Below are 22,266 nucleotides of genomic sequence, written 5' to 3'. Positions count from 1 at the left end.
TCCTGGAGTCTCTCAACGCCATGGCCAGAGGTTCAATTGCCAACGCGAACAACAATGGAGACAGCGGGCATCCCTGTCTTGATCCCCTATATAGTCGGAAATACTCCGATCTATGTCGACCTGTAACTACACTTGGCGTTGGAGCCCCATAAAGAAGTCTAACCCAGCTAATAAACCCGTTCCCAAACCTCCTTAACACTTCCCATAAATACTCCCACTCCACCCTATCAAATGCCTTCTCTGCATCCATTGCCGCCACTATCTCTGCCTCCCCCTCCACTGGGGGCATCATTATCACCCCTAGTAGTCGTCGCACGTTAACATTCAGTTGTCTCCCTTTTACGAACCCTGTCTGGTCTTCGTGCACTACCCCCGGGACACAGTCCTCTATCCTCGATGCCAGTACCTTTGCCAACAATTTGGCGTCCACGTTCAATAATGAAATAGGTCTATAGGACCCGCACTGCAACGGATCTTTATCCCTCTTCAAAATTAACAATATCGTCGCCTCCGACATCGTCGGGGGCAGAGTCCCCCCTTCCCTGGCCTCATTGAACGTCCTCACCATCAACGGGGCCAACAAGTCCACATATTTTCTGTAATATTCCACCGGGAACCCGTCTGGTCCCGGGGCCTTCCCTGTTTGCATGCTTCCCAGTCCCTTAATAATCTTGTCCACCCCAATCGGTGCCCCCAGGCCCACCACCTCCTGCTCCTCCACTTTCGGGAACCTCAATTGGTCCAGGAACTGCTGCATCCCCTCCTCTCCCCCTGGGGGTTGAGACCTATACAGTTCCTCATAGAAGGTCTTGAACACCTCATTTATCTTTCCTGCCCTTCGCACCGTGTCTCCCCTTTCGTCTCTAATTCCTCCTATCTCCCTCGCTGCTGCCCTCTTTCGCAATTGATGAGCCAACAGGCGACTAGCCTTTTCCCCATATTCATACCTCCTCCCCTGTGCCTTCCTCCACAGTACCTCCGCCTTTCTGGTGGTCAGAAGGTCAAACTCCGTCTGGAGTCGTCTCCTCTCCCTGTAGAATTCCTCCTCCGGGGTCTCTGCAAATTCCCTATCCACACTTAAAATCTCCCCCAGTACTCTTTCCCTTTCCTTGGCCTCTGTTTTCCTTTTGTGGGCCCCAGTGGAGATCAGCTCTCCTCTGACCACCGCTTTTAGTGCTTCCCATACCACTCCCACAGGGACCTCGCCGTTGTCATTGACCTCCAGGTATCTCTCAATACACCCCCGCACTCTTACACACACTCCCTCATCTGCCATCAGTCCCACATCTAATCGCCAGAGTGTTCTCTGCTCCCTTTCCTCTCCTAATTCCAGGTCCACCCAATGTGGGGCATGATCCGAAACCACTATGGCTGAGTACTCAACTTCTTCCACCCTAGAGATCAACGACCTTTCTAAAACAAAAAAATCTATCCGGGAGTACACTTTATGGACATGGGAGAAAAAGGAGAACTCCCTAGCCCTAGGTCTAAGAAATCGCCATGGATCCACTCCCCCCATTTGGTCCATAAACCCCTTAAGTACCTTGGCCGCTGCCGGCCTTCTTCCGGTCCTTGAGCTGGATCTATCTAGCCCCGGGTCCAGCACCATATTAAAGTCCCCTCCTAAAATCAAGTTTCCTACCTCCAGGTCCGGTATACGCCCCAGCATCCGTCTCATAAATCCCGCATCGTCCCAGTTTGGGGCATACACATTAACCAACACGACCTCCATTCCCTCCAGCCTGCCACTCACCATTACATATCTACCTCCGCTATCTGCTACGATGTTCTTTGCTTCAAATGCTACCCGTTTCCCCACCAAAATGGCCACCCCTCTATTCTTTGCGTCCAGTCCTGAGTGGAACACCTGTCCCACCCATCCTTTCCTTAACCTAACTTGGTCCGCCACCTTTAGGTGCGTCTCTTGGAGCATAACCACGTCTGCCCTTAGTCCTTTCAAATGCGCGAGCACTCGGGCCCTTTTTATCGGTCCGTTCAGGCCTCTCACGTTCCACGTGATCAGCCTCACTAGGGGGCTACCTGCCCCCCTCCCGTGTTGACTAGCCATTACCTTCTCTAGGCCAGTCCCATATCCCGCCTCCGCGCTCCCGCTCGCTCCCCCAGTGTCGCACACCATCCCCGCCCACCCACTCTTTAGCCATTTCCTTTTGGATTTCCGCAGCAGCAACCCAGTTGTCTCCCCCGCCCCCCCCGCTAGATCTCTTTCTAGCGTGATTGCTCCCCCCATATTACTTCCGTAAGTCAGCTGACTTCAACTGACCCCGGCTTCTCCTGCTCACTCCTCGACCCCCCCATGTGGGGAACTCCCATCCGCCTTGCGCCTGTCTTCCCGCCTTATTCTTTCTGGCGCGGGAACATCCCTTTACCTGACCCGCCTCTTATGGCGCAGCTCCCTTTCCCCTCCCCCTCCCCTTCCCCATTCTCCAACTATGTCCCGTCTTTCCCCCCTCACCGGCGCCCACATTTCCCCAATGTCTCCCCCCTTCCCAATTTACTTCTCAATTAACTTCAACCATAACATTAACAATAACATTTCCTGCAGCATCAGTCCCTCAGTTCCGATCTAATTTCTCCTCTTTGATAAAGGTCCATGCTTCCTCCGCCGTCTCGAAATAATGGTGTCTCTCCTGATTCGTGACCCATAGTCTTGCCGGCTGCAGCATCCCGAACTTCACCTTCCTTTTATGCAACACCTCTTTGGCTCGGTTAAAGCTCGCCCTCCTTCTCGCCACCTCCGCACTCCAATCCTGGTACACCCGTATCACTGCATTCTCCCATCTGCTACTCCGCACCTTTTTAGCCCATCTCAGGACCTCTTCTCTATCCTTAAGGCGGTAAAATCGCACGATTATCGCCCTGGGTGGTTCTCCCGCTTTTGGTCTTCTCGCCGGAATCCGATTTGCCCACTCCACCTCCAAGGGGCCCGTAGGGGCCTCAGCACCCATCAGTGAGCTCAGCGTCGTACTTGCATAATCAATGTTTCTCTTGAATATATTCAATGACTGTACATCCATAGCTCTCTGGGGTAGAGAATTCCAAAGATTCAAACCTCTTTGGGTGAAGTATGTTCTCCTTAGCTCAGTCCTGACCACTAATTTCAGAATGTGACCCTATCTTCTAGATTCCCTAGCCAGAGGAAACAGCACATTAACATCTCCCCTGTAAAGCTCCCTTGAGAATTTTAACATGTAACAATTAAATTGCTCTCATTCTTCAAAATTCCCAACCTAATCTCTTCATCCCAGGAACCCATCTAGTAAACTTTCAATGGACTCCCCAGGATAAGTCCTTGGGTAAGAAGACCAAAACTGTGCATAATACACCTGATATGGCCCCACCAATACACTGTACAATTTTAGTGAGACTCTTTTACTCTGAAACTCCAGCCCCTTTTTAACAAAAGTGAACATATCATTAGTCTTCCTTCATTCCATGCTATATGTGCAAGTTAATTTTCTTTGATTTATGTATAAGGACACCAAGGTCCCTCTGGAATGAAAGACATTTCCTCTGTCTCTCACCAGCCAAAAATATTGTTTTTTTAAATTATTCTTAACAAAGTGAATAATTTCACACGTTGCCAGATATGTATTACATCTGTCGTGTATGTGTTTTTGCCCACTCACCCGTTCTATCTATATCCTTCAGCATCTTCTTTGTGTCCCCCACTGCTTACTTTCCCATCTCACTCTGCATCATCAGCAAACTTCGTTACAATACACTCAGTCCCCTCATCAAAGTCATTACTGTGGATTGTAAATGACTGAGGGCTCAAGTACCGATCCTTTAGGTACTTAATTGTTACAATTGACCAACCTGAACATGTCCTCTTTATTCCCATTCCGTCTTTTTGCCCATTTAGCCAGTCCTCAATCCGATGAGTCCTACTTTTCTGCAGTGATCTCTTGTATGCTACCTTATGGATGCTTTGTGAAAATCCAAATGCACTACTTCCATCCGAATTATATCTTCAAAAACATTTGACAGTTGTCAAACAGTGTTTCCCTTTCATACATCCATGTTGACTTTATTGAATCATATTATGATTTTAAGTACTCTGCTGTCACATTCTGCATGATAGATTCCAGTTTTATGCCTACTATTGATAAGTTCCCTTTATTCTCTCTACTTTGATTCTCACAGAGTGGGGTTATGTTTGCCAGATCCCAATTCTTGATAACTGTTCCCGGGTGGGATTTTCCACGCAACTCTCCACGCGTTTCACCGCAGTGGAGGCGGTCCATCATTGGCTGGTGGCGGGATCTTCTGGCCCCTGTTGTCAATGGGGTTTCCTGTTGAATGCTCCCCTTGCCAACATGGGGGTGCACTGTCAGAACTGGAAGATCCCGCTGGTGTGAGTGGCCGGAAGGTTCCGACTCTAGAATCTAAGGAATTATAAAAATCAAAACCAATACAGTCACCATTTCTGCAGATTAGTCTTTATAAGTCCAGGACTCAGGTCATCTGGTTCAGGACGTTTGTCACCAGTCAGTCTTATTAATTTCTGCAGTGCTTTTTAAAAAAAAACTTATCTCGCTCATTCTTGCTGGATCTTTGGTTTTCTGTTTTTCCAGAATGTTTTTGTCTTCTCCCATGATACTTGTTTAAAGTCTCTGCCATTTCCTTATCCCTCATTATAATTTCACCTTTCTCTGCTTCTAATGGGTCTACATTTACTTCAAACTGATCTTTTCCTACTTGCATACCTGCAAAAACATTTACAATTTGTTTTTATGTCTCTTGCTAATCTACTCTTCTCTTTTCTCTCTCTGAAGCAATTTCTAGGTCCTTCTTTGCTGACTTCTGAAATTCTCCCAATCCTCAGGTTTAGCACTCATTTAGGCAACATTACAAGTCTTTTCCTTTGATCTAATACTGTATTTAACTTTTGTTGGTCACAGTTGGGTCACATTCTCTGTCTGGATTGTTGTGCCTCAAAGAAATGTATATTTGGTTGCAAAGTATTCATTCTTTAAATGCTAGCCATTGCTCACCTATCATCATAACTTTGAATGTAGTTTTCCAATCTACCTTGGCCAACTCATCCCTCATAACGACATAATTTACTTTTCTTAGATTTAAGACTCAACTAAATCACTTTCAAACTTGGCATAAAATGTAATCAGATTATGGTCACTCTTCCCTCGAGGCCTTTTACAACAAGGTTATTATTTGACCCTTTCCCTCTGGACAAGACAAGATCCAAAAAAGACTGTTCCCTGCTCGGTTCCTCAACATACCATTCATGAAAACCACTTTGTACATATTCCATAAGCTTGTCCTCCACACTATTGCTATGAATTTGGTTTACTCTGCCCCATGATTACAGTAGTATTCTTGTTACATGTACTTCTGTTTTTTTTGGTTTTGTATTTTGCCAGATATATTTGGGTCAGATTTCTACCTTTAAATCATTTTCTAATTAAATATGTCAGAAAAATTGCTGTCAAAATAACAATGCGACTAGCAGCGCTTGACTGTTAATTAAGCGCATCTATCACAGCAGCGTAAATTGAGATGTTGCTGTCAGAAATCCACTGCTCTGCTGTTACGTATGACTCATTCAAATGGATTGAAAGGTGTGAAGTTCCGGCAAACTCAACTCAGAAGTTTAAAGCAACTTTCCTGACACTAGAAATTAACTATTATAAGTCTTATTTCATCATTCTCTTTTTTCTCTATTTTAATCCAATCTTTCTTTGCTTCATTATTTCTCTTTTGGTAACTGATTTGACATTGAATTCACCCACTCAAATTCATACTTCCGTTTTTAGACTTTGCATTGTTCATTTCACAATCCTTCAATCTGATTGGTTAAGGTGATACACAGTTGTTTGTCCTGTTCACCCAGATGACCTGCATAGGGTGAAGGACCACTTTTCAAATGGATTGATAGTTCCCCATCTAAATTATAATATAGTGTAATACTTCTGAGATGTCAATGAGATGAGTCGGCATTCAAATAGAGGTATTTTTTAAAATTCCTCTCTGAGTAATGCCTTTCACAAGCCTTGAAATTGGGGGTCCACCAGGTAATCTATATGTTGCTTCCATCATTCCTTCAATCCACGCTGACCTTGGTGTAATCGCCAGCCCACTTTGCACTGTACAAGTGATCACCGCACTTCACTTCCACCTACTGGCATGTATCAAATGTACTACCGGCTGTTTGCATATGTAGTGGGACTGCAGACATTGGTTTGAAAGTCACTGTTATAGGGAGCAACATGCCATTGTTATATCATAGAATTTACAATGCAGAAGGAGGCCATTCGGCCCATCGAGTCTGCACCGGCTCTTGGAAAGAGCACCCTACCCAAGGTCAACACCGCCACCCTATCCCCATAACCCAGTAACCCCACCCAACACTAAGGGCAATTTTGGACATTAAGGGCAATTTATCATGGCCAATCCACCTAACCTGCACATCTTTGGACTGTGGGAGGAAACCGGAGCACCTGGAGGAAACCCACGCACACACGGGGAGGATGTGCAGACTCCGCACAGACAGTGACCCAAGCTGGAATTGAACCTGGGACCCTGGAGCTGTGAAGCAATTGTGCTGTCCACAAGGCTACCGTGCTGCCCCTAATCACATGTTATCTCACATGTGCGTCAATATGCCACGCAAGATACCATGAAGCTCATTTAATTTCTAATGTCGGCTGGTTACAAAGGTTTTTGGACCCATGTTCAATGAACCGTATTAATACTATAAATTGTGTTCCACTATTTTCAACGGGATCTGCTTGTGGATTAGATTTTGTACATGTAATTTCCAGGAACCTTTAACTGGTCATATTAGATATAAAATGAAAACATAATTGTCCACATCAATAACTCATTTATTCAAAACTTTGTTTTGGGGTTTTATATTTTTTGTGAAGGATATTTGTAGACAGCAGCCTGTCTGTGGTCATAATGGCGAGACCTATGATAATGTATGTGCTGCCTACTCCGATCGTGTGGCAGTGGACTATACTGGACCTTGTCAAGCTGTAGGCATTCTCTCCGATTGCAATTCTCATCCAGAGTGCTCATCTGTCACATGTTCAGTGCTCCCCAGCGATGGATGCAAGCCTGTCACTCCACCGGGTAAAGAAAAATCTAACCTTTTCTAGTACTAGAAATTTGATTTTGTTTTTTTGGTTCATCTCTGCTGAATGTTGACCTATATCTCCACAAATCCGACCCCACCCCATGTGAATGGATGTTGTAGTATTAAGGTGTTCAGGATTGTAACAGTTAATGTGGGTCTGGGGGAAAAGTATCACCCACATTATAGTGTAGAGAATCACATGACAGTAGTGGTGGGTCTGGTAGAAGTTGGCATGAAGATAGCACTTGGTCGGGACCGTATCAGGTACATATGTATATAGTTGTGTTATTAATCAACAGTCATTGTCCTACCACAAAAACCTTCAAAACTCTTCATGATTTGGCAAACAACCATGCGGCCAAAGAGGTAAACCTAACTTGAAGAGCTTGAATACACAGCTGGAGGTTGCCTAAGTAGCTCCATTACATAGAGGCTGAGGGACAGAAGAAAGATCTGCTATGCAGCGTAGAAGGTCTATGAGAGCATGTGGAGGTTGTGAGGCTTGATTGAAAGCGGAGTCAAAGGCCCCAGCCAAATCACAAGGGTGAGCAGACTCAAAAAAAAAAGCTGAAATTAGCTTTTAAATTCAGCCCATTAATCAGGCAGCACTGGCAGACTGATTGTTTGACAAGCACGGTTTGAGGAACGTTGCAGCCCGGATCCAGTGTTGCCGCACGAACACATGGCAAATGGAGAAACCTTTTCTAAAGCATCAGCTGCAATTCGATTCTCCAAGCTCAACAAAACACCTAACTGGCCTATGCAATTTGTTCAAAAGATTTCCTGAAGTATTGCTGAAGATTAAAACTGCTCCTTTATCACAACGGGAGCCCAGCAAATCCTAAAATTTAAAGCTATACTTTCCTGTGCTAAAAACAGCCATGGATGGTAAACCAAGACTGCCAGACCAGGTGCAAAGTTGGGTGATGTGGAGAGGGTGATTTTTAAGTTGTATGATATCATCAGGCTTGAATAAGAAAACAAGTGGGTACACATTATATTCAGTCCGTCCAATAGCTGACAACATAATTACTAGACAAGGAATAAATTAATCTTCTGATAACTCTGAAAATCACAAAGTTCTTTGACACTGCTTTAATCAAAGAAACAATAAAATTTTGAAACTCGCAAAATTTAATGAGAGTCCAAAAGCCTGGGAAACCCATAGACTTTTTCATAAATGTGTTATACAGATTGGCTGAAGGCTGTGATTATGGTGGCCTTGAGTCGGAGCTCATAAGAGACCGAATAGTCGTGGGAGTGGCCAATGATACTCTTCAGATGTACTCCAAAGTCAGATCTTTAGAAGATCTGACATAGGAAAAAGCCATCCAAATCTTCGGGAGCCCGCCATCAAAACCGATCCATTTTGCACAAATACACAATGTAAAACCATAGACACAGGCAGTGGGTGAAGCATACAGAGTGTTCCCATCAGTAGAGAAGATCAGTTCAGTCCATAAAAGGGTCTGGTAACAGCGGGGAAGATGCTGTTTTTGAATCTGTTAGTGCGTGTCATACAACCATACAATGGGTATTTCAGCTTGGTGAATTTTCTTTTATGATGCTTCATGTAAGGGATTGCTGGAACACATGGAGAAAAATTTTCCAGAGAAGATTTATGGAGCCTGAAACAAAGCCTTCCTGGCTCTATCCATTCAAATGAATTGATGGGAAATTAAGTGAGATTTGCCAGATTTTCCTCTATGCACTTTGTCCTGGTGATCCTTTACATCTGAGCCCAAGTTTCTCATACTGGTTTACACCATAAAGCACTTTAAAAACTATTCACTGTGAAAGTTTGAGTGTTATAGTCAGTAACAATATATTGCTTTTAGGTAAAATTGGTACATAGACTTAAGTGTTGACATCTTTTAGGAGCCTGTTGCCCATTGTGTGCTGGAATGCTGCGAGTTCTATGGAGCAAAGATCAGTTGGACAGCCTTGCTAAGGTAATTCATGAATACAAATTAAAGCAAATGCCTTCATTTTGATTTAGAGTATCATTGAGGTGGTCATGCCATTTTTTTCGGCACTGCTGGCCGGTCCGGATGGTGTGGCCACACGGCCTCTGCCACCTGCGCCCAGGAACGACAAAGGGCGGCGGCTGGCAGCCTCCTTCCCATGCCAGGGGACAGGGTCATCCGCATCTCCTCCACCGTGTCCAAGAGGGCCTGTGAATCTTGGAGCTGCTCTACTCGCTGCCATCTTGTTTGCTGGAGTGGGGGGAGAATGGTTTATATGCGGCTGCAGCTTTTCAGCCTTTGGGTGTTAGATCAGTGAATCCGACACCGATTCTCATTAGAATCGATTGTGTTCCATGTGGCGCCAGTGCTAGCTCCTTAATAGTAGCGGAATCGGTCCAGGTGCGGTGCTAGTTTGACTGTCATGAAAGTCCACGAATTCTGCATTGGCGCCAACAGAAACGGAGAATCCTGCCACTGATGTTTTTTATTAAAACTTATTCTCTCTATTGGCTCATATGAATGAAACCATTCCAGTATAGTATACTTAATTCAGTGGGAAATGTATTAATGCCAGGGCCTTTAATATAGATTTGGTTTATAAATGTGTTATAATCAGAGCATATTAAAGATAATGTCTACTTCGATAGAGTGGAATTTTATGCCCTGTTCAGGTTCAATATTTTTGAGTTGATAAATTGGTTACAGACCAAGGCCAGTTGACTAACTAAAAAGGCTCCAATGAAGGTGCTGAATGATGACATTGCTTTTGTGGTTGTTTTTGTTTGAAGTGAGGCAAAAAGAAAGTAAATTCCATTGTTGATAATAGCAGATCCTAAGATAAATGACATGTTGTGATGAAACAGAATATTCTTCCTCATAGGAACATTTCGGAACAAGAATAGGCTATTCAACCCCTCATGCCTGGTCCAACATCTGATTAGCTATTGGCTGATCTCTACCACAATCTCATTGACCCCCTAGTACCAGCTGCAGCTAAAGGTTCAGAAGCTTGATACGTGACGTTATTAAAACAACAGTTGATTACCACAGGATCGTTATGAGAATTATTTTGCAATTTGTTACTGAAATGATGCACATTTTCCATATTGAGCATTTATTTTTCCTTGCAGTTAAATGAGGGCAGACCAGTGTCTGTACACGACATCATTTACACCTTGCGCCTCCACGTTTCAGTACCTCAGTGTGATGTTTTTGGCTACCTAAGTATCGAGTCTGACCTTGTGATCCTCATCATTCCAATAGATCAAGATCCAACGACACTTCAAGTATGTTTTAAATATTGTGTACCTTTTATTTCTTTTAACTTTGTAGTTATTTTTATGTAATACAGAAAAAATATATATACTTATACAATTGTTCAAGGCGAAATAAGGTGCATTTAATATATTTTTCTGTATAATTAAAGGTTGCATTTAGTGTGTGAGATTGCTTTTTAAAGGTAATGCACCTAAAAGTATTTCCTTCGAGACACCTCCAAACGTGGAAACGGGTAGGACATTCAGTTACTTGAGCATGTATTACCATTATTTTAGATCATGGTTGATCATTGCTGGCTGGGCCAACATTTGTTGCCCAAGCCCACTTTGCCCCCGAAGAAGTGGTGGTGAACTGCCTTTCTGAATCTCTTGCAGCCCATGTCTTGTAGGGAGTTCCAAATTTTCATCCAAAGGCGATAAAAGTATGGTGATATATTTCCCCGTCAGGATGGTGTGTGACATGGAGGAGATGGTGTTTCCATGGATCTTCTTGTCCTTGTTGTGCTAGGTGATGGAGATCACAGGTTTAAAAGGTGGTGTCAACGGATTTTTAGTGAGTTTAGCAGTGCATCTTGTAGTTGGCAAACACTGTTGCCACTGTGCTGGTGGTGGAGGAAGTGACTGTTTAAGGTAGTTAATGGGGTGTACATCACAAATCCATGGGCTAAAATTTGCACTTATTTATCAGCTTTTGATGAGATATTTGATTGACAAATTGAAACGAAGAGTTAGGGAGACAAGGTCAAACAGGAAGGTGTAAAGCCTTTTGCAATTGGGGAGAGATGAATGTAGGGGTTCAGAAAAGTGTTTTAAAATGCATAACCGTGATGGCTGACAACTTTGTAACCGATGAGGGAGGAGGCTTTGTGGAGTAATTAAGTCATTGAAAAACAGGTCATGGAAGTGTTAGGTGGACCAGAGATTTATTAACAAGGATGAGGATTTTAAAATTAATGTGTTGAGGGATGGGTATTTCATAGATGTCAATGAAAACAGTGATAATGAGTGGATTTTAAAAGTGGAGCGGTGCATCTGAGCTCTGTGTGTTGAAGATTGAGCAGGATGGACCTCTGGAAGTATATAAGGGTACTGGAGAAGTTGAATCTGAAGGTGACAAAATAATTAATTGTGGGCATTCAGTGGCAGTAGAGTGAAAGGAGAGGGAAATAAAATCAGACAACAATGAAGAAGTGGAAGAGGTGGTCTTTATGGTGGATGTGTGATCTAAATCTCAACTCAAAAGTTGAATAGAACACAGATTGTGCTACACCATCTGGGTTAGCCTGAGTGAGGAACCGTAGAGGAGGATTAGAATTGGGGAATTACAATGTAGAATTTGTCAAGGATCAAACTTGCCCTTTTTCTATAATATAGCAGCCATGACATGCACCAAATGCAGAATTTATAATGTTTCTGATCAGAAAGGATACAAGTTCCAGTGGGGGGGGGGGGTGCTCATGAAGATTTTAATCAGGTTTGTTTGTAAATCTTATCTGGTGGAAGTTATCTCTGATTTTGGAAGCTTATGGTAGTTGTTCTCAAAGTCTAGCAAGAAGTTCCAGACAAAGTGATCCATGTATGTCTCCTCTTACTCCGAGGAAGTGAGCATATTGAACGTATTGCTTTTGTCACAAAGCTCTTAGAGCTGTTCGTCAGAGAGACTCGTAGTCATAGAATTTTTCCAGCAATAAAGAGGCCCTTTGGCCATTGTGCCTGCGCCAGCCATCAAGTACCTATCTATTCTAATCCCATTTTCCAGCACTTGATCTGTAACTTCCATATGCTATGGGTGGTATGGTAGCACAATGGTTAGCACTGTTACTTCACAGCGCCAGGAACCTGTGTTCGATTCCCAGCTTGGGTCACTGTCTGTGCAGAGTCTGCATGTTTTCTCCGTGTCTGCGTGGGTTTCCTCCGGGTGCTCCGGTTTCCTCCCACAAGTCCTGAAAGACGTGCTTGTTAGGCGAATTGGACATTCTGAATTCTCCCTCAGTGTACCCGAACAGGCGCCGGAATGTGGCGACTAGGGGATTTTCACAGTAACTTCATTGGAGTGTTAATGTAAGCCTACTTGTGACACTAATAAAGATTATTATTATAATTTCAAGTGGTGCTCATCGAAATGCTCCATAAATGTTGTGAGGGTTCCTGCTTCTATCACCCTTTCATGCAGTGAGTTCCAGAATTACAAAACAATCACAGTGCAGAAAAAAGCCAATGTCTGCGTAACCTCTTCTGAGAAGAATAGCCCTTGTTTCTTTGATCTAGCTTTAATCTATCCCTCATAATTGAAGTCCCTCATCCCTGCAACATCTCTCTGATTATTTGCATTATTTGTCCTCTTCAACCTCTGCAGTATTTAACTGCAGTTGGCTTTTACTGCTTTTGCTGTTCCAACACATTTGTCATACAAACACACTGATGTTTTATTTAAAATTTATTATTTATTTTCAATTAAGGGACAATTTAGCATGGCCAATCCATCTAAATTGCACATCTTTGGGTTGTGGGGCTGAAACTCACGCAGATATGGGGAGAATGTGCAAACTCCACACAGACAGTGACCCGGGTCTGGGATTGAACCCTGGTCCTCAGCGCCGTGAGGCAGCAGTGCTAACCAATGCGCCACTGTGCCGCCCAAACACACTGATGGTTAATGTGCAGTGATTGGGGTCCATGAAGACTTTTCAAAAATAAATAAAATTATATGAATGTAATAATGAGATGAGCTTAGTGCAAACCAGGAGGCAAGAGTAGATTGCAGCAAACACCACACCAATGATATTGAAGTAGATGCACCCATCTCACTGATAACTGTAATTAAATATCTGTTTTCTCAAAAAGATTGTTAAAACAGTCTTTATATGTAGCATCATTATGTTATGAGCATTACAATTTAGGTGGGGCTTTGTGGTTACTAATCCATTTTAAAAGGGCACTTCAACCAAAATAAGTTTGCAACGGTTGTGACCCTCAAACTGAGTATTTATTCTGTGTGAGAGAACAACAGTTAATCAACCATCCTTGTGCCTTAGATGGATTCAATTCGAATCTGCAGTGGACAATTTTTAAAAATTTGTATTGGAGCACCCTTGGCCTCTACCCCTTTTGGTAATGTGTATTGTCACAACACCCTGGGTTAGTGCATGGTCAATTCCACTTGACCCCGAGTCGCAACACAAGTAAAATTAGATGTAATTTTAAAATACTCGAGGACCTTGGCTGGGCCCAATAAACTGTAGGTCACCGGATTTGTAAATTTAATACAAATAACCTTTTATTATTTAACAATAATATAATGTGGCTCCATGCGCATTTGTTCTCCACCTCCGGGAAGAACATGCTCGTTTGAGTTCTGGTTAGGTGCGCTCTGTGCACCACCAGAATTAGACATTAGGCTCTGCCCAGCACATCTGGAGGTGAAGTTTGCCCTATGCAGTGCTTCGATCGAGTGCTCCCCTATCTCTATGCCTAGTTCCCTCCTCCCAATTTTCCTTGTCTGGTCCGTGGGGCCCTCCGTGGGGGGGGTACCTCCTCCAGCAGTCACCCATGCATGTCCCCACTGTTCCCCTCCCCTAGGTCGCAGTCTTTCTGCTCATGAGTGTCCTGGTATCTGGAGGTACGTCATTGTTTCTTTGCAGAGGAAGTTTTTGCCTTGAATGTATCTCAGTTCGTTCCCTCTTGGTAGCTAGCATCTCTCGGTGAGTTCACCCAGGGTCGCTATTCTATCGTCCGTGTACATGTCCCTAACCGATAGAATCCCCTCGTCCTGTCTCCACCTTTTGAAGGTGGCGTACATTATTGCGGGAGTGAACCTATGTTTGTTGCAGATGGGGGCCATGGTGGACATTTCGGTTAGACCGAATTGTTGCCTGATTTGGTACCACTTTAGTAGTGTGGCTATTACCACTGGACTCCTCGAGTATTTGGCGGGGGGTTGGGAGTGCAGTTGTGACTAGAGCTTGGAGGGATGTCCCTGTGCAGGAACCCTACTCCATCCTCACCTACTATACTGCCAGTCCCTTGACCCATCCCCGTGCTCTTTCTGAAGTGGCCGCCCAGTGGTAGAACTGTAGGTTCAGGCCAGGCCTCCCACATTTCTGTGGGAGTATGTTCATTTTGACCGTCTGTATCCTCCCTGAGAGGGAGAGTGTGAGTGAGCCCCACCTCTGCAGGTTCTTTTTAACTTCCTCTACCAGACTTGTCAGGTTCCATTTATGGGTCCATGTCCAGTCGTGGGCTATTTGGATCCCCAGGTAGCGGAATTTGATCTGGGCATGATTAAACGGCAGTCCCTCCACCTCTGCCCCTCCCCCTGTGAGTTCACAGGCAAGATCTCCCTCAGGTTGCCTTGTGACCTGAGAAGGTTCCAAACTCCTTCAAGAGTTTCATTATTCCTTCCATGCTGCTCCAGGGATTTGAGATGTAGAGGAGTAGGTCATCCGTATATAGTGAGAGTCCATGCGCTCTGTCTCCACTTTGGATACTTCTCCACCCCTTTGCCGCTCTGAGGGTGATTGCCAGTGGCTCAATTGCCAGAACTAACAATAGCAGGGACAGTGGGCATCCCTGCCTCGTGCTTCTGTGCAGCTGGAAGTATCTAGAGCTAGTGGTGTTTATCCGTACGGTCGCCATGGGAGAACTGTACAGTAGTTCCACCCAGAAGATCAATCCTGGCCCAAACCATTCCAGTGCCTCTTATGAGGTGCTTCCATTCGACCCTTTTCTGCACCTAGAGAGATAATCACTTCTGGTGTTCTCTCACCGGATGGGGTAGTCATCACGTTCAGCATTACCTGATGTTCGTGTTAGCTGCCTGCCCTTGACAAAGTCCATCTGGTTCTCCACGACTACCTCTGGCACGCAGCTATCTAGCCGCCTCGCCATGGCCTTCACCAGGATCTTTGTGTCCACGTTAAGGAGTGAGGTGGATCTACAGGACCCACACTCCATCGGGTCTTTGTCCTCATTGGGTATCAGCGATATTGAAGCTTGGGCCACTGTTGGGGTAGGGTGCCCCTTGCTAGCGAGTTTGTGAATATCTCCCACAGATGCGGGGTCATTGCTCATGTGGACTTTTTGTAGAGGTCCGCTGGAAATCCGTCTGGTCCCAGCGGCTTTCCCGACTGCATGGCGTTTGTACTCTCCATGACTTCCCCAGTTCTAGTAGTGCTTCCAGGATGCGTCTCTTATCTTTCCCCAGGACCGGCATGTCCAGTCCATCGACGGACTACTTAATCTCCGAGTCCCCTTCCTGGGGGCTTGGAGGTGTGCAGTCCTTGGTAGAAGATTGCGAAGGCTTCATTGATAGTTTCTGGTGCAGCAACTAACCTGCCACATCTGTCTTTAACCTGAGCTATTTCCCTTATGGCTGCCTGCTTTCTCAGCTGGCTTTGTCTCCATGTTCATAAAAGGTCCCCCGTGTCTGGTGGAGCTGGTTGACTGCTTCCCAGGTGGATAGCAAGTCGAAGTCCATTTGCAACTTTTTCCTTTCTGCCAGCAGTTCCACGGTTGAGGCCACGGAGTACTGCCCGTCCACCTCCAGTATGGAGTCGACTATCTGTTGCCTGGCCGCCCTCTCCTCCCTGTCTTTGTGCGCCTTGAATGCGATAATTTCCCTCCTCATCACCAGCTCCTCCCAGAATGTGGAGGGTGATTCCACCCCATTCTGATTGTTGATTACATATCCATCTATGGCCTGTGATTCCCGATCGCAAAAGCCTTGTCTGTGCGGAGTCTGCACGTTCTCCCCGTGTGTGCGTGGGTTTCCTCCGGGTGCTCCGGTTTCCTCCCACAGTCCAAAGATGTGCAGGTTAGTTGGATTGGCCATGATAAATTGCCCTTAGTGTCCAAAAAGGTTAAGTGGGGGTTGTGGGGATAGGGTAGATACGTGGGCTTGAGTGGGTTGCTCTTTGTAAGGGCCGGTGCAGACTCGATGGGCCAAATGGCCTCGTTCTGCACTGTAAATTCTATGATTCTATGACAAGGAGGGCTGTGTCAGCCTCTATGGTTGATCCCAGCCCATCTCCAACCTCACATCAATGTAGTGTGGAGCTTGGTCAGGGGGATTACGATTGCGGAGTATTCTGCTCCCACTACCCCTGAAGCACTGATTTCCCCACTGCAAAGAGGTTGATCCTCGAGTAGACCCTATGGACCTGGGAGAAGAAGGAAAATTCCTTCTCCCCTAAGAGCGTGAACCTCCATGGGTTCACTGCCCCCATCTGCTCCTTAAAGATGTTCAACTCCTTTGCCAGAATCGTTAGTTTCCCCGATTTGGGGCTGGATCTGTCCGTCTGTGCGTCCTGTACGCAGTTAATGTCCCCCCCACACCCTCATGATGAGTCACTGTGTATTTATGTCATGGTTTTCTTCATGATTCTGCGTCCCAGTTGGGGGCGTACACGTTCACGAGGACCACTGGTGCTCCTTCCTGAGCGCCACTAACCATGACATACCACATGGGTAGCACGGTAGCACAAGTGATTAGAACTGTGGCTTCACAGCACCAGGGTTCCGGGTTCGATTCCCTGCTGGGTCACTGTCTATGCGGAATCTGCACGTTCTCCCCATGTCTGCGTGGGTTTCCTCCGGGTGCTCCGGTTTCCTCCCACAGTCCAAAGACGTGCGGGTTAGGTAGATTGGCCATGCTAAATTGCCCTTAGTGTCCACAAAGGTTAGGAGGGGTTACTGGGTTACGGGGGTAGGGTGGAAGTGAGGGCTTAAGTGGGTCGGTGCAGACTCGATGGGCCGAATGGCCTCCTGCACTGTATGTTCTATGTAAAAATATCTATGTAAATCCCCGGATCCATAACCATCTTTGTCGCCATGAATGTTGTCCTCTTGTTCAGTAGTACCCCACCTAGCCCTCGTCCCATAACACAATTGGTAGGTCTGTCCCACCCATCTCTTCCTTACTCGCAGTCGGTCCTTCTCCCTCAGGTGTGTCTCCTGGAGGAAGATAGCATCGGCCCTCAGACTTCTCAGATGGGCGAAGACTCTGGATCTTTTCACTGGGCCATTAAGTCCCCTGACATTCCAGGTGACTATCCTGATGGGGGTGTTTCTGTCCTCCACCCCTGCAGGATCAACCATACTGACCTTGTGGATGCGGCCCTCCACTCCGGTGTTTCCCATTGTTTTGGAGTCTACCAAGAAGGCCATTCTGCAACCATGTAGGAGCTGTTGTAGCCAATAATTTACCCAGCCTCCTCCCGCCTGGTTACCCTTCTTGGCTTTTCCGTCCCTCTTGTCCTCCCCTCTCCATGCTCCTGTGGGTCCACCCTCCTTTTCCCCCACTCTTGTCTTTCCCCCTCCCACCAGGTAATCCCTCCCTTTCAGGAGCTGTGCCGCAGCCTCCCTTCGGCAGTACTTCTCTACATTGGTTTGCTTGCTATTGTGGTACCCCAACCCCCGCCCTTGGGAGCGATACTTGTCTTCCCCACCTCTGTGTTCTTCTCCCACCCCCTCCCTCCACCTGTTACCGCACCTCTCCGCTCTCACCCCTTCCTTCCTTGTACTTAAAGCTAGGTCGAAAGCAAGGCAGTCCTGTCCCGCGCAAATAGCTTTCATTTTAAATTGAGTTTGTCATCACTGTTGCCACTGTTAATCTCATCGTATAAATCTGTCCGCCTCGGCCGGCGCGATGAAATAGAATTGCTTCCCCTGGAAGGTTATCCACAGTTTGGCCAGATGCAGCACCCCAAATTTAATTTTTTTTAAATATAAAGTTAGAGTACGCAATTTATTTTTTCCAATTAACGGGCAATTTAGCATGGCCAATCGACCTATCTGCACATTTCAAAGAATTTACAGTGCAAAAGGAGGCCATTCGGCCCATCGCGTCTGCACGGGCTCTTGGAAAGAGCATCCTACCCAAGGTCAACACCTCCACCCTATCCCCATAACCCAGTAACCCCACCCAACACTAAGGGCAATTTTGGACACTTAGGGCAATTTATCATGGCCAATCCACCTAACCTGCACATCTTTGGACTGGGAGGAAACCGGAGCACCTGGAGGAAACCCACGCACACACGGGGAGGATGTGCAGACTCCGCACAGACAGTGACCCAAGCCGGAATCGAACTTGGGGCCCTGGAGCTGTGAAGCAATTGTGCTATCCACAATGCTACCGTGCTGCCCATCCCAAATTTAATAATAATAATCTTTATTAGTGTCACAAGTAGGCTTACATTAACACTGCAATGAAGTTACTGTGAAAATCCCCTAGTCGCCACATTCCGACGCCTGTTCGGAATTCAGAATGTCCAATTCACCTACCAGCACGTCTTTCAGGACTTGTGGGAGGAAACCGGAGCACCTGGAGGAAACCCACGCAGACACGGGGAGAACCAGCAGACTTTGCGCACACAGTGACCTAAGCCGGGAATTGAACCTGGGACCCTGGCGCTGTGAAGCAACAATTCTAACCACTCTGCTACCTTGCCGCCCGTCACCCCACCCTTGGACAAGGCCATATTGGCTGTAGTAAATTCAACGCAGCGCTTGGCCAGGTCAGCCCAATGTCTTGGTAAACCCTAATTGAATGGCCTTTCCACTGACAGGATCGAGTGTACCTTGCTGAGTTCAGGATCTTCTCCTGATCCTGGTGTTTGGTGCAGCTTCGCTGTTACGGCTCTTGGCTGCTCCCCTGCTTTAGGTTTCAGCCAGGACCTCCCCTTCGGCTGTGGGCTCTGTCTATCTCCAGGACTTTGGGAAAGCTTGCCCCCCGACCAGCTTACCCAGCATCCGGGCCACATATTGTATTGAGTTTCTGTCCTCGATGCCCTCTGGCAGGCCCACGATACGGAGATTCTGGCAGCACATCCAGTTCGCCTGGTCCTCGACCTTCCCCTTCAGTGACCTTTACGTCGTCATCGACCTTGCCATTTCGGTTTCCAGGCAGGCAATTCAGTCACTCTGATCATTCGCCGCTTTTTCTAGGTCCCTGATTGTTGCCTCCTGTACTTCCAGTCAGCGCTCTGTTTTCTTCAACACCATCTTGCAGGAGGCCAAGGCATCCGCAACCGCCGCCTTCACTTGTCGTCATCATTTCCAACTTGATGGAGCTCCTGAGTCATAAGGTCCATCCACTCGCTTATTGGTGGATAGTCCAGCGGCCCAGCTCGCTCGATTTTGGCTGGCCCCGTCTCAATTCTCGTATTTGCCATTGTCCCATTCCTCCTCTTCAGGGCTCTGCAATATAAATATATAAATGCAAGTTGTAAGTAACAAAATCTGACTCATTGTGGCATTAATAATCACTCAAGTGTCCTCGTCACTGTTAGTGTGATCCACACTGATTCAAAATGTCATCTTAAACTTTTACCATTGAGAATGCTTGAAATACTAATCAGTTTTTGTTATGAATTCCAGATTGAAGCTTGCAATAAAGAGGCTGAGAAGATAGACTCTCTGATACAATCTGGTAGTCCAGCTTTAATGGCTCATGTTCCTCTGTCAGCACTCACCACTTCACAGGTGCAAGTTTCATTAAGGGATTCATCTGACTCTGCGAAGACAATCCTCTCCTCAGCTGCACTTTTACTAAGCCTAGTGGTTGCTTTGTCAGGTTTTGTATGATTCAGATAGACATTGCTTGTTTTTATCAGGACAAGTCTGTATTTAACTTGCTGTTGAGCTACAGGTGGAATGAATTGCGTAATGGCTGAACTACAACCTCCTACATAGTAACTATAGAGGAAGAAAAGCCAATAAGCTACACAAAAATGTAACTTTATCTTCTAAATGCAAGTAAAATCCAAAATGTTTCTTTCCGTAAGCCTTTATATGAAAGGCTTTGTTTATTTTATTTAAGTTAGTTCTAGTGCATTTATTTCTTAACAACTGCTCGATAGAGTTTGGATCTTGATGTTCAGTAGTTTACTAGTCTAGTGTGTAACGACAACTTAATGTTAAATGTAGAATTGATTGAATTTGGCGTCTTTTCTTAAGATTTTTACATTTGCCATTTCAATCAATATTGCATCAGTTTAGGTTTATTTTCGTGAGCTCTGTAAAGCACAGTTAAACCTCAGAAAAAAAATGTTGTAATTATGTAATTTTGTAATCTAGCACACAGAATGGGTCTTTCGGCCCACCTGATATGCATCAGTGTTTAAACTCCACACAAACCTAATAATTAATAACTCTTTTCCTGGAAACATTTATTTTAACCTCCTTTACACTTCTAATCCTGACCTAAGTTTATTTATGCCCCTTGTCATAAATTTATCCTCTTTCACCATTTTGCCTTCAAGCTCTTTCAAAATTTTAAACACATCGGTTAGATCCCTCTAAGTCTTCTCTGCTGCAGTGAACATGTCCCTATTTTTAATCTTCCCATCATATCTCTGAAACACCCTGCTTTCTCCAGTGTGAAAATTAGTTTGCTCTGCTTTCTGTCCTTCAACCATCTCTCCATCATTGTCACCTAGCTTACCCCTAATTCTAGGGGCCTTATTCTTTGCAAAGTGTTTCTTGGTACTTGACCAAATGTTTTTACAAAATTCCAAATTTTCATCCAGTACCTCACTTTTGCCTATAGGCTTAATTTTTTGGAAGAACTTGATTATACAATTGAAGCTTGATCTACCCTTACCAAATCCATTCTGACTATGCTTGATTAGCACTTAGGGGGCGGAATTCTCTCCCCCCCCCCCCCCCCCCACGCCGGGTGGGAGAATCGCTGGGGTGCCACGCGAGTCCCGCCACGCCGCCCCAGCACCCGCAGGCGATTCTCCCCACCGGCGCGGCGAGAATCACGGCTGGCCACTCGGAAAATTGCCGCTCGCCGTTTGTAACGGGCGAGCGGCGATTCTCCGGCCCGGATGGGCCAAGCAGCCTGCCCAACACGACAGGTTCCCACCGGCACCGTCCACACCTGGTCGCTGCTGGCGGGAACAGCGCGGGAACGCTGGAGGGGGGGGGGGGGGGACTCAAAAGGGGTCTCAAAAGGAGTACCTCCTTTCCTCCGCTGCCCCGCAAGATCCATCTGACATCTTCTTGCGGGGCGGCCACGGGGAGGACGGCAACCGCGCATGCAAGGCGTAAATGACGCGGCGCCGCTCCTAGCCCCCCGGGGGACGGGAGAATAGGGGGCTGGGAGCGGCCTCCGACGCCGGAGTGAAACATTCCGGTTTTCATTCCGCCGCCGGGACTTCGTCTCCCGATGGGAGAATTGCGCCCAGGTTTTCAACACTATCCCTATTTAGGATTGCTGACAGTTTTCCTGATTCTGACGTGAGGCTAAATGAGCTATATCCAGGTTCAGCGACCTTGAGTCCTTGGACACAATTACAATTCCCAGAGAAACTGAAATTACCTCTCCTATTTCAGCACTAACTGCCCTTTGTTTTCTGAAATGTACTCTATCTAGGTTGATAATTGTAAATTTTAACTCTTATGAATCTGTGTAATGCAGTTTATTTCCTACTTTTTATACATTGAAGGTTCCTGCGTCCACATCTTGGGTATTCTGTTCTTTGCCCTCAACTATCAATATAGAGACCAAACACTTAGTATCTGTGATGATACTCTATGCCCCTCAGTAGCTCCATTGCTTTGTTGACAATTCTCCTCTTTTTGTTCTTACAAATGTTATCGCTGCAACTCCCTCTTTCGAATACTACTCCTCTTTGTGTGCTAGCCGTGACTCAGTTGGTAGCACCACACCTGCCTTTGAATGACCTGGTTCTAGGTTCAAGCCACACTTCAATGCTCGAGCACAAAAATCAAAGCTGACAATCCAGTCCAGTGCTGAGGGTTGGAGGTGCGGTCTTTTGGATGAGACATTGAACCAAGGTCCCATCGACCTGCTTGAGTGGATATAAAAAATTGCATGGCACTATTTCAAAGAGTGGGGAAGTTACCCTCCGCCCCCCCTCCATGTCCCAACCAA

General features: G+C 45.9%; 1 protein-coding gene across 2 annotated transcripts in view; it reads left to right on the top strand.

The window, feature by feature from the left end:
* LOC140385329 (reversion-inducing cysteine-rich protein with Kazal motifs-like) overlaps positions 1–21,287 on the top strand; it is a 378,566-nt gene extending 357,279 nt beyond the window's left edge. For both annotated transcript variants that reach the window (XM_072467391.1, XM_072467390.1), the window contains 4 exons: positions 6,909–7,116; positions 8,999–9,072; positions 10,218–10,373; positions 19,743–21,287. In XM_072467391.1, coding sequence (XP_072323492.1) covers positions 6,909–7,116; positions 8,999–9,072; positions 10,218–10,373; positions 19,743–19,949 — 645 coding nt within the window. In that variant the 3' untranslated portion in view covers positions 19,950–21,287. The remainder of the gene's footprint in view (positions 1–6,908; positions 7,117–8,998; positions 9,073–10,217; positions 10,374–19,742) is intronic.
* Positions 21,288–22,266: the final 979 nt, after the last annotated feature.

This window comes from Scyliorhinus torazame, chromosome 11 (genome assembly GCF_047496885.1).
Source record: "Scyliorhinus torazame isolate Kashiwa2021f chromosome 11, sScyTor2.1, whole genome shotgun sequence".
Taxonomy (NCBI): domain Eukaryota; kingdom Metazoa; phylum Chordata; class Chondrichthyes; order Carcharhiniformes; family Scyliorhinidae; genus Scyliorhinus; species Scyliorhinus torazame.
This window is presented reverse-complemented; position numbering and strand designations above follow the sequence as displayed.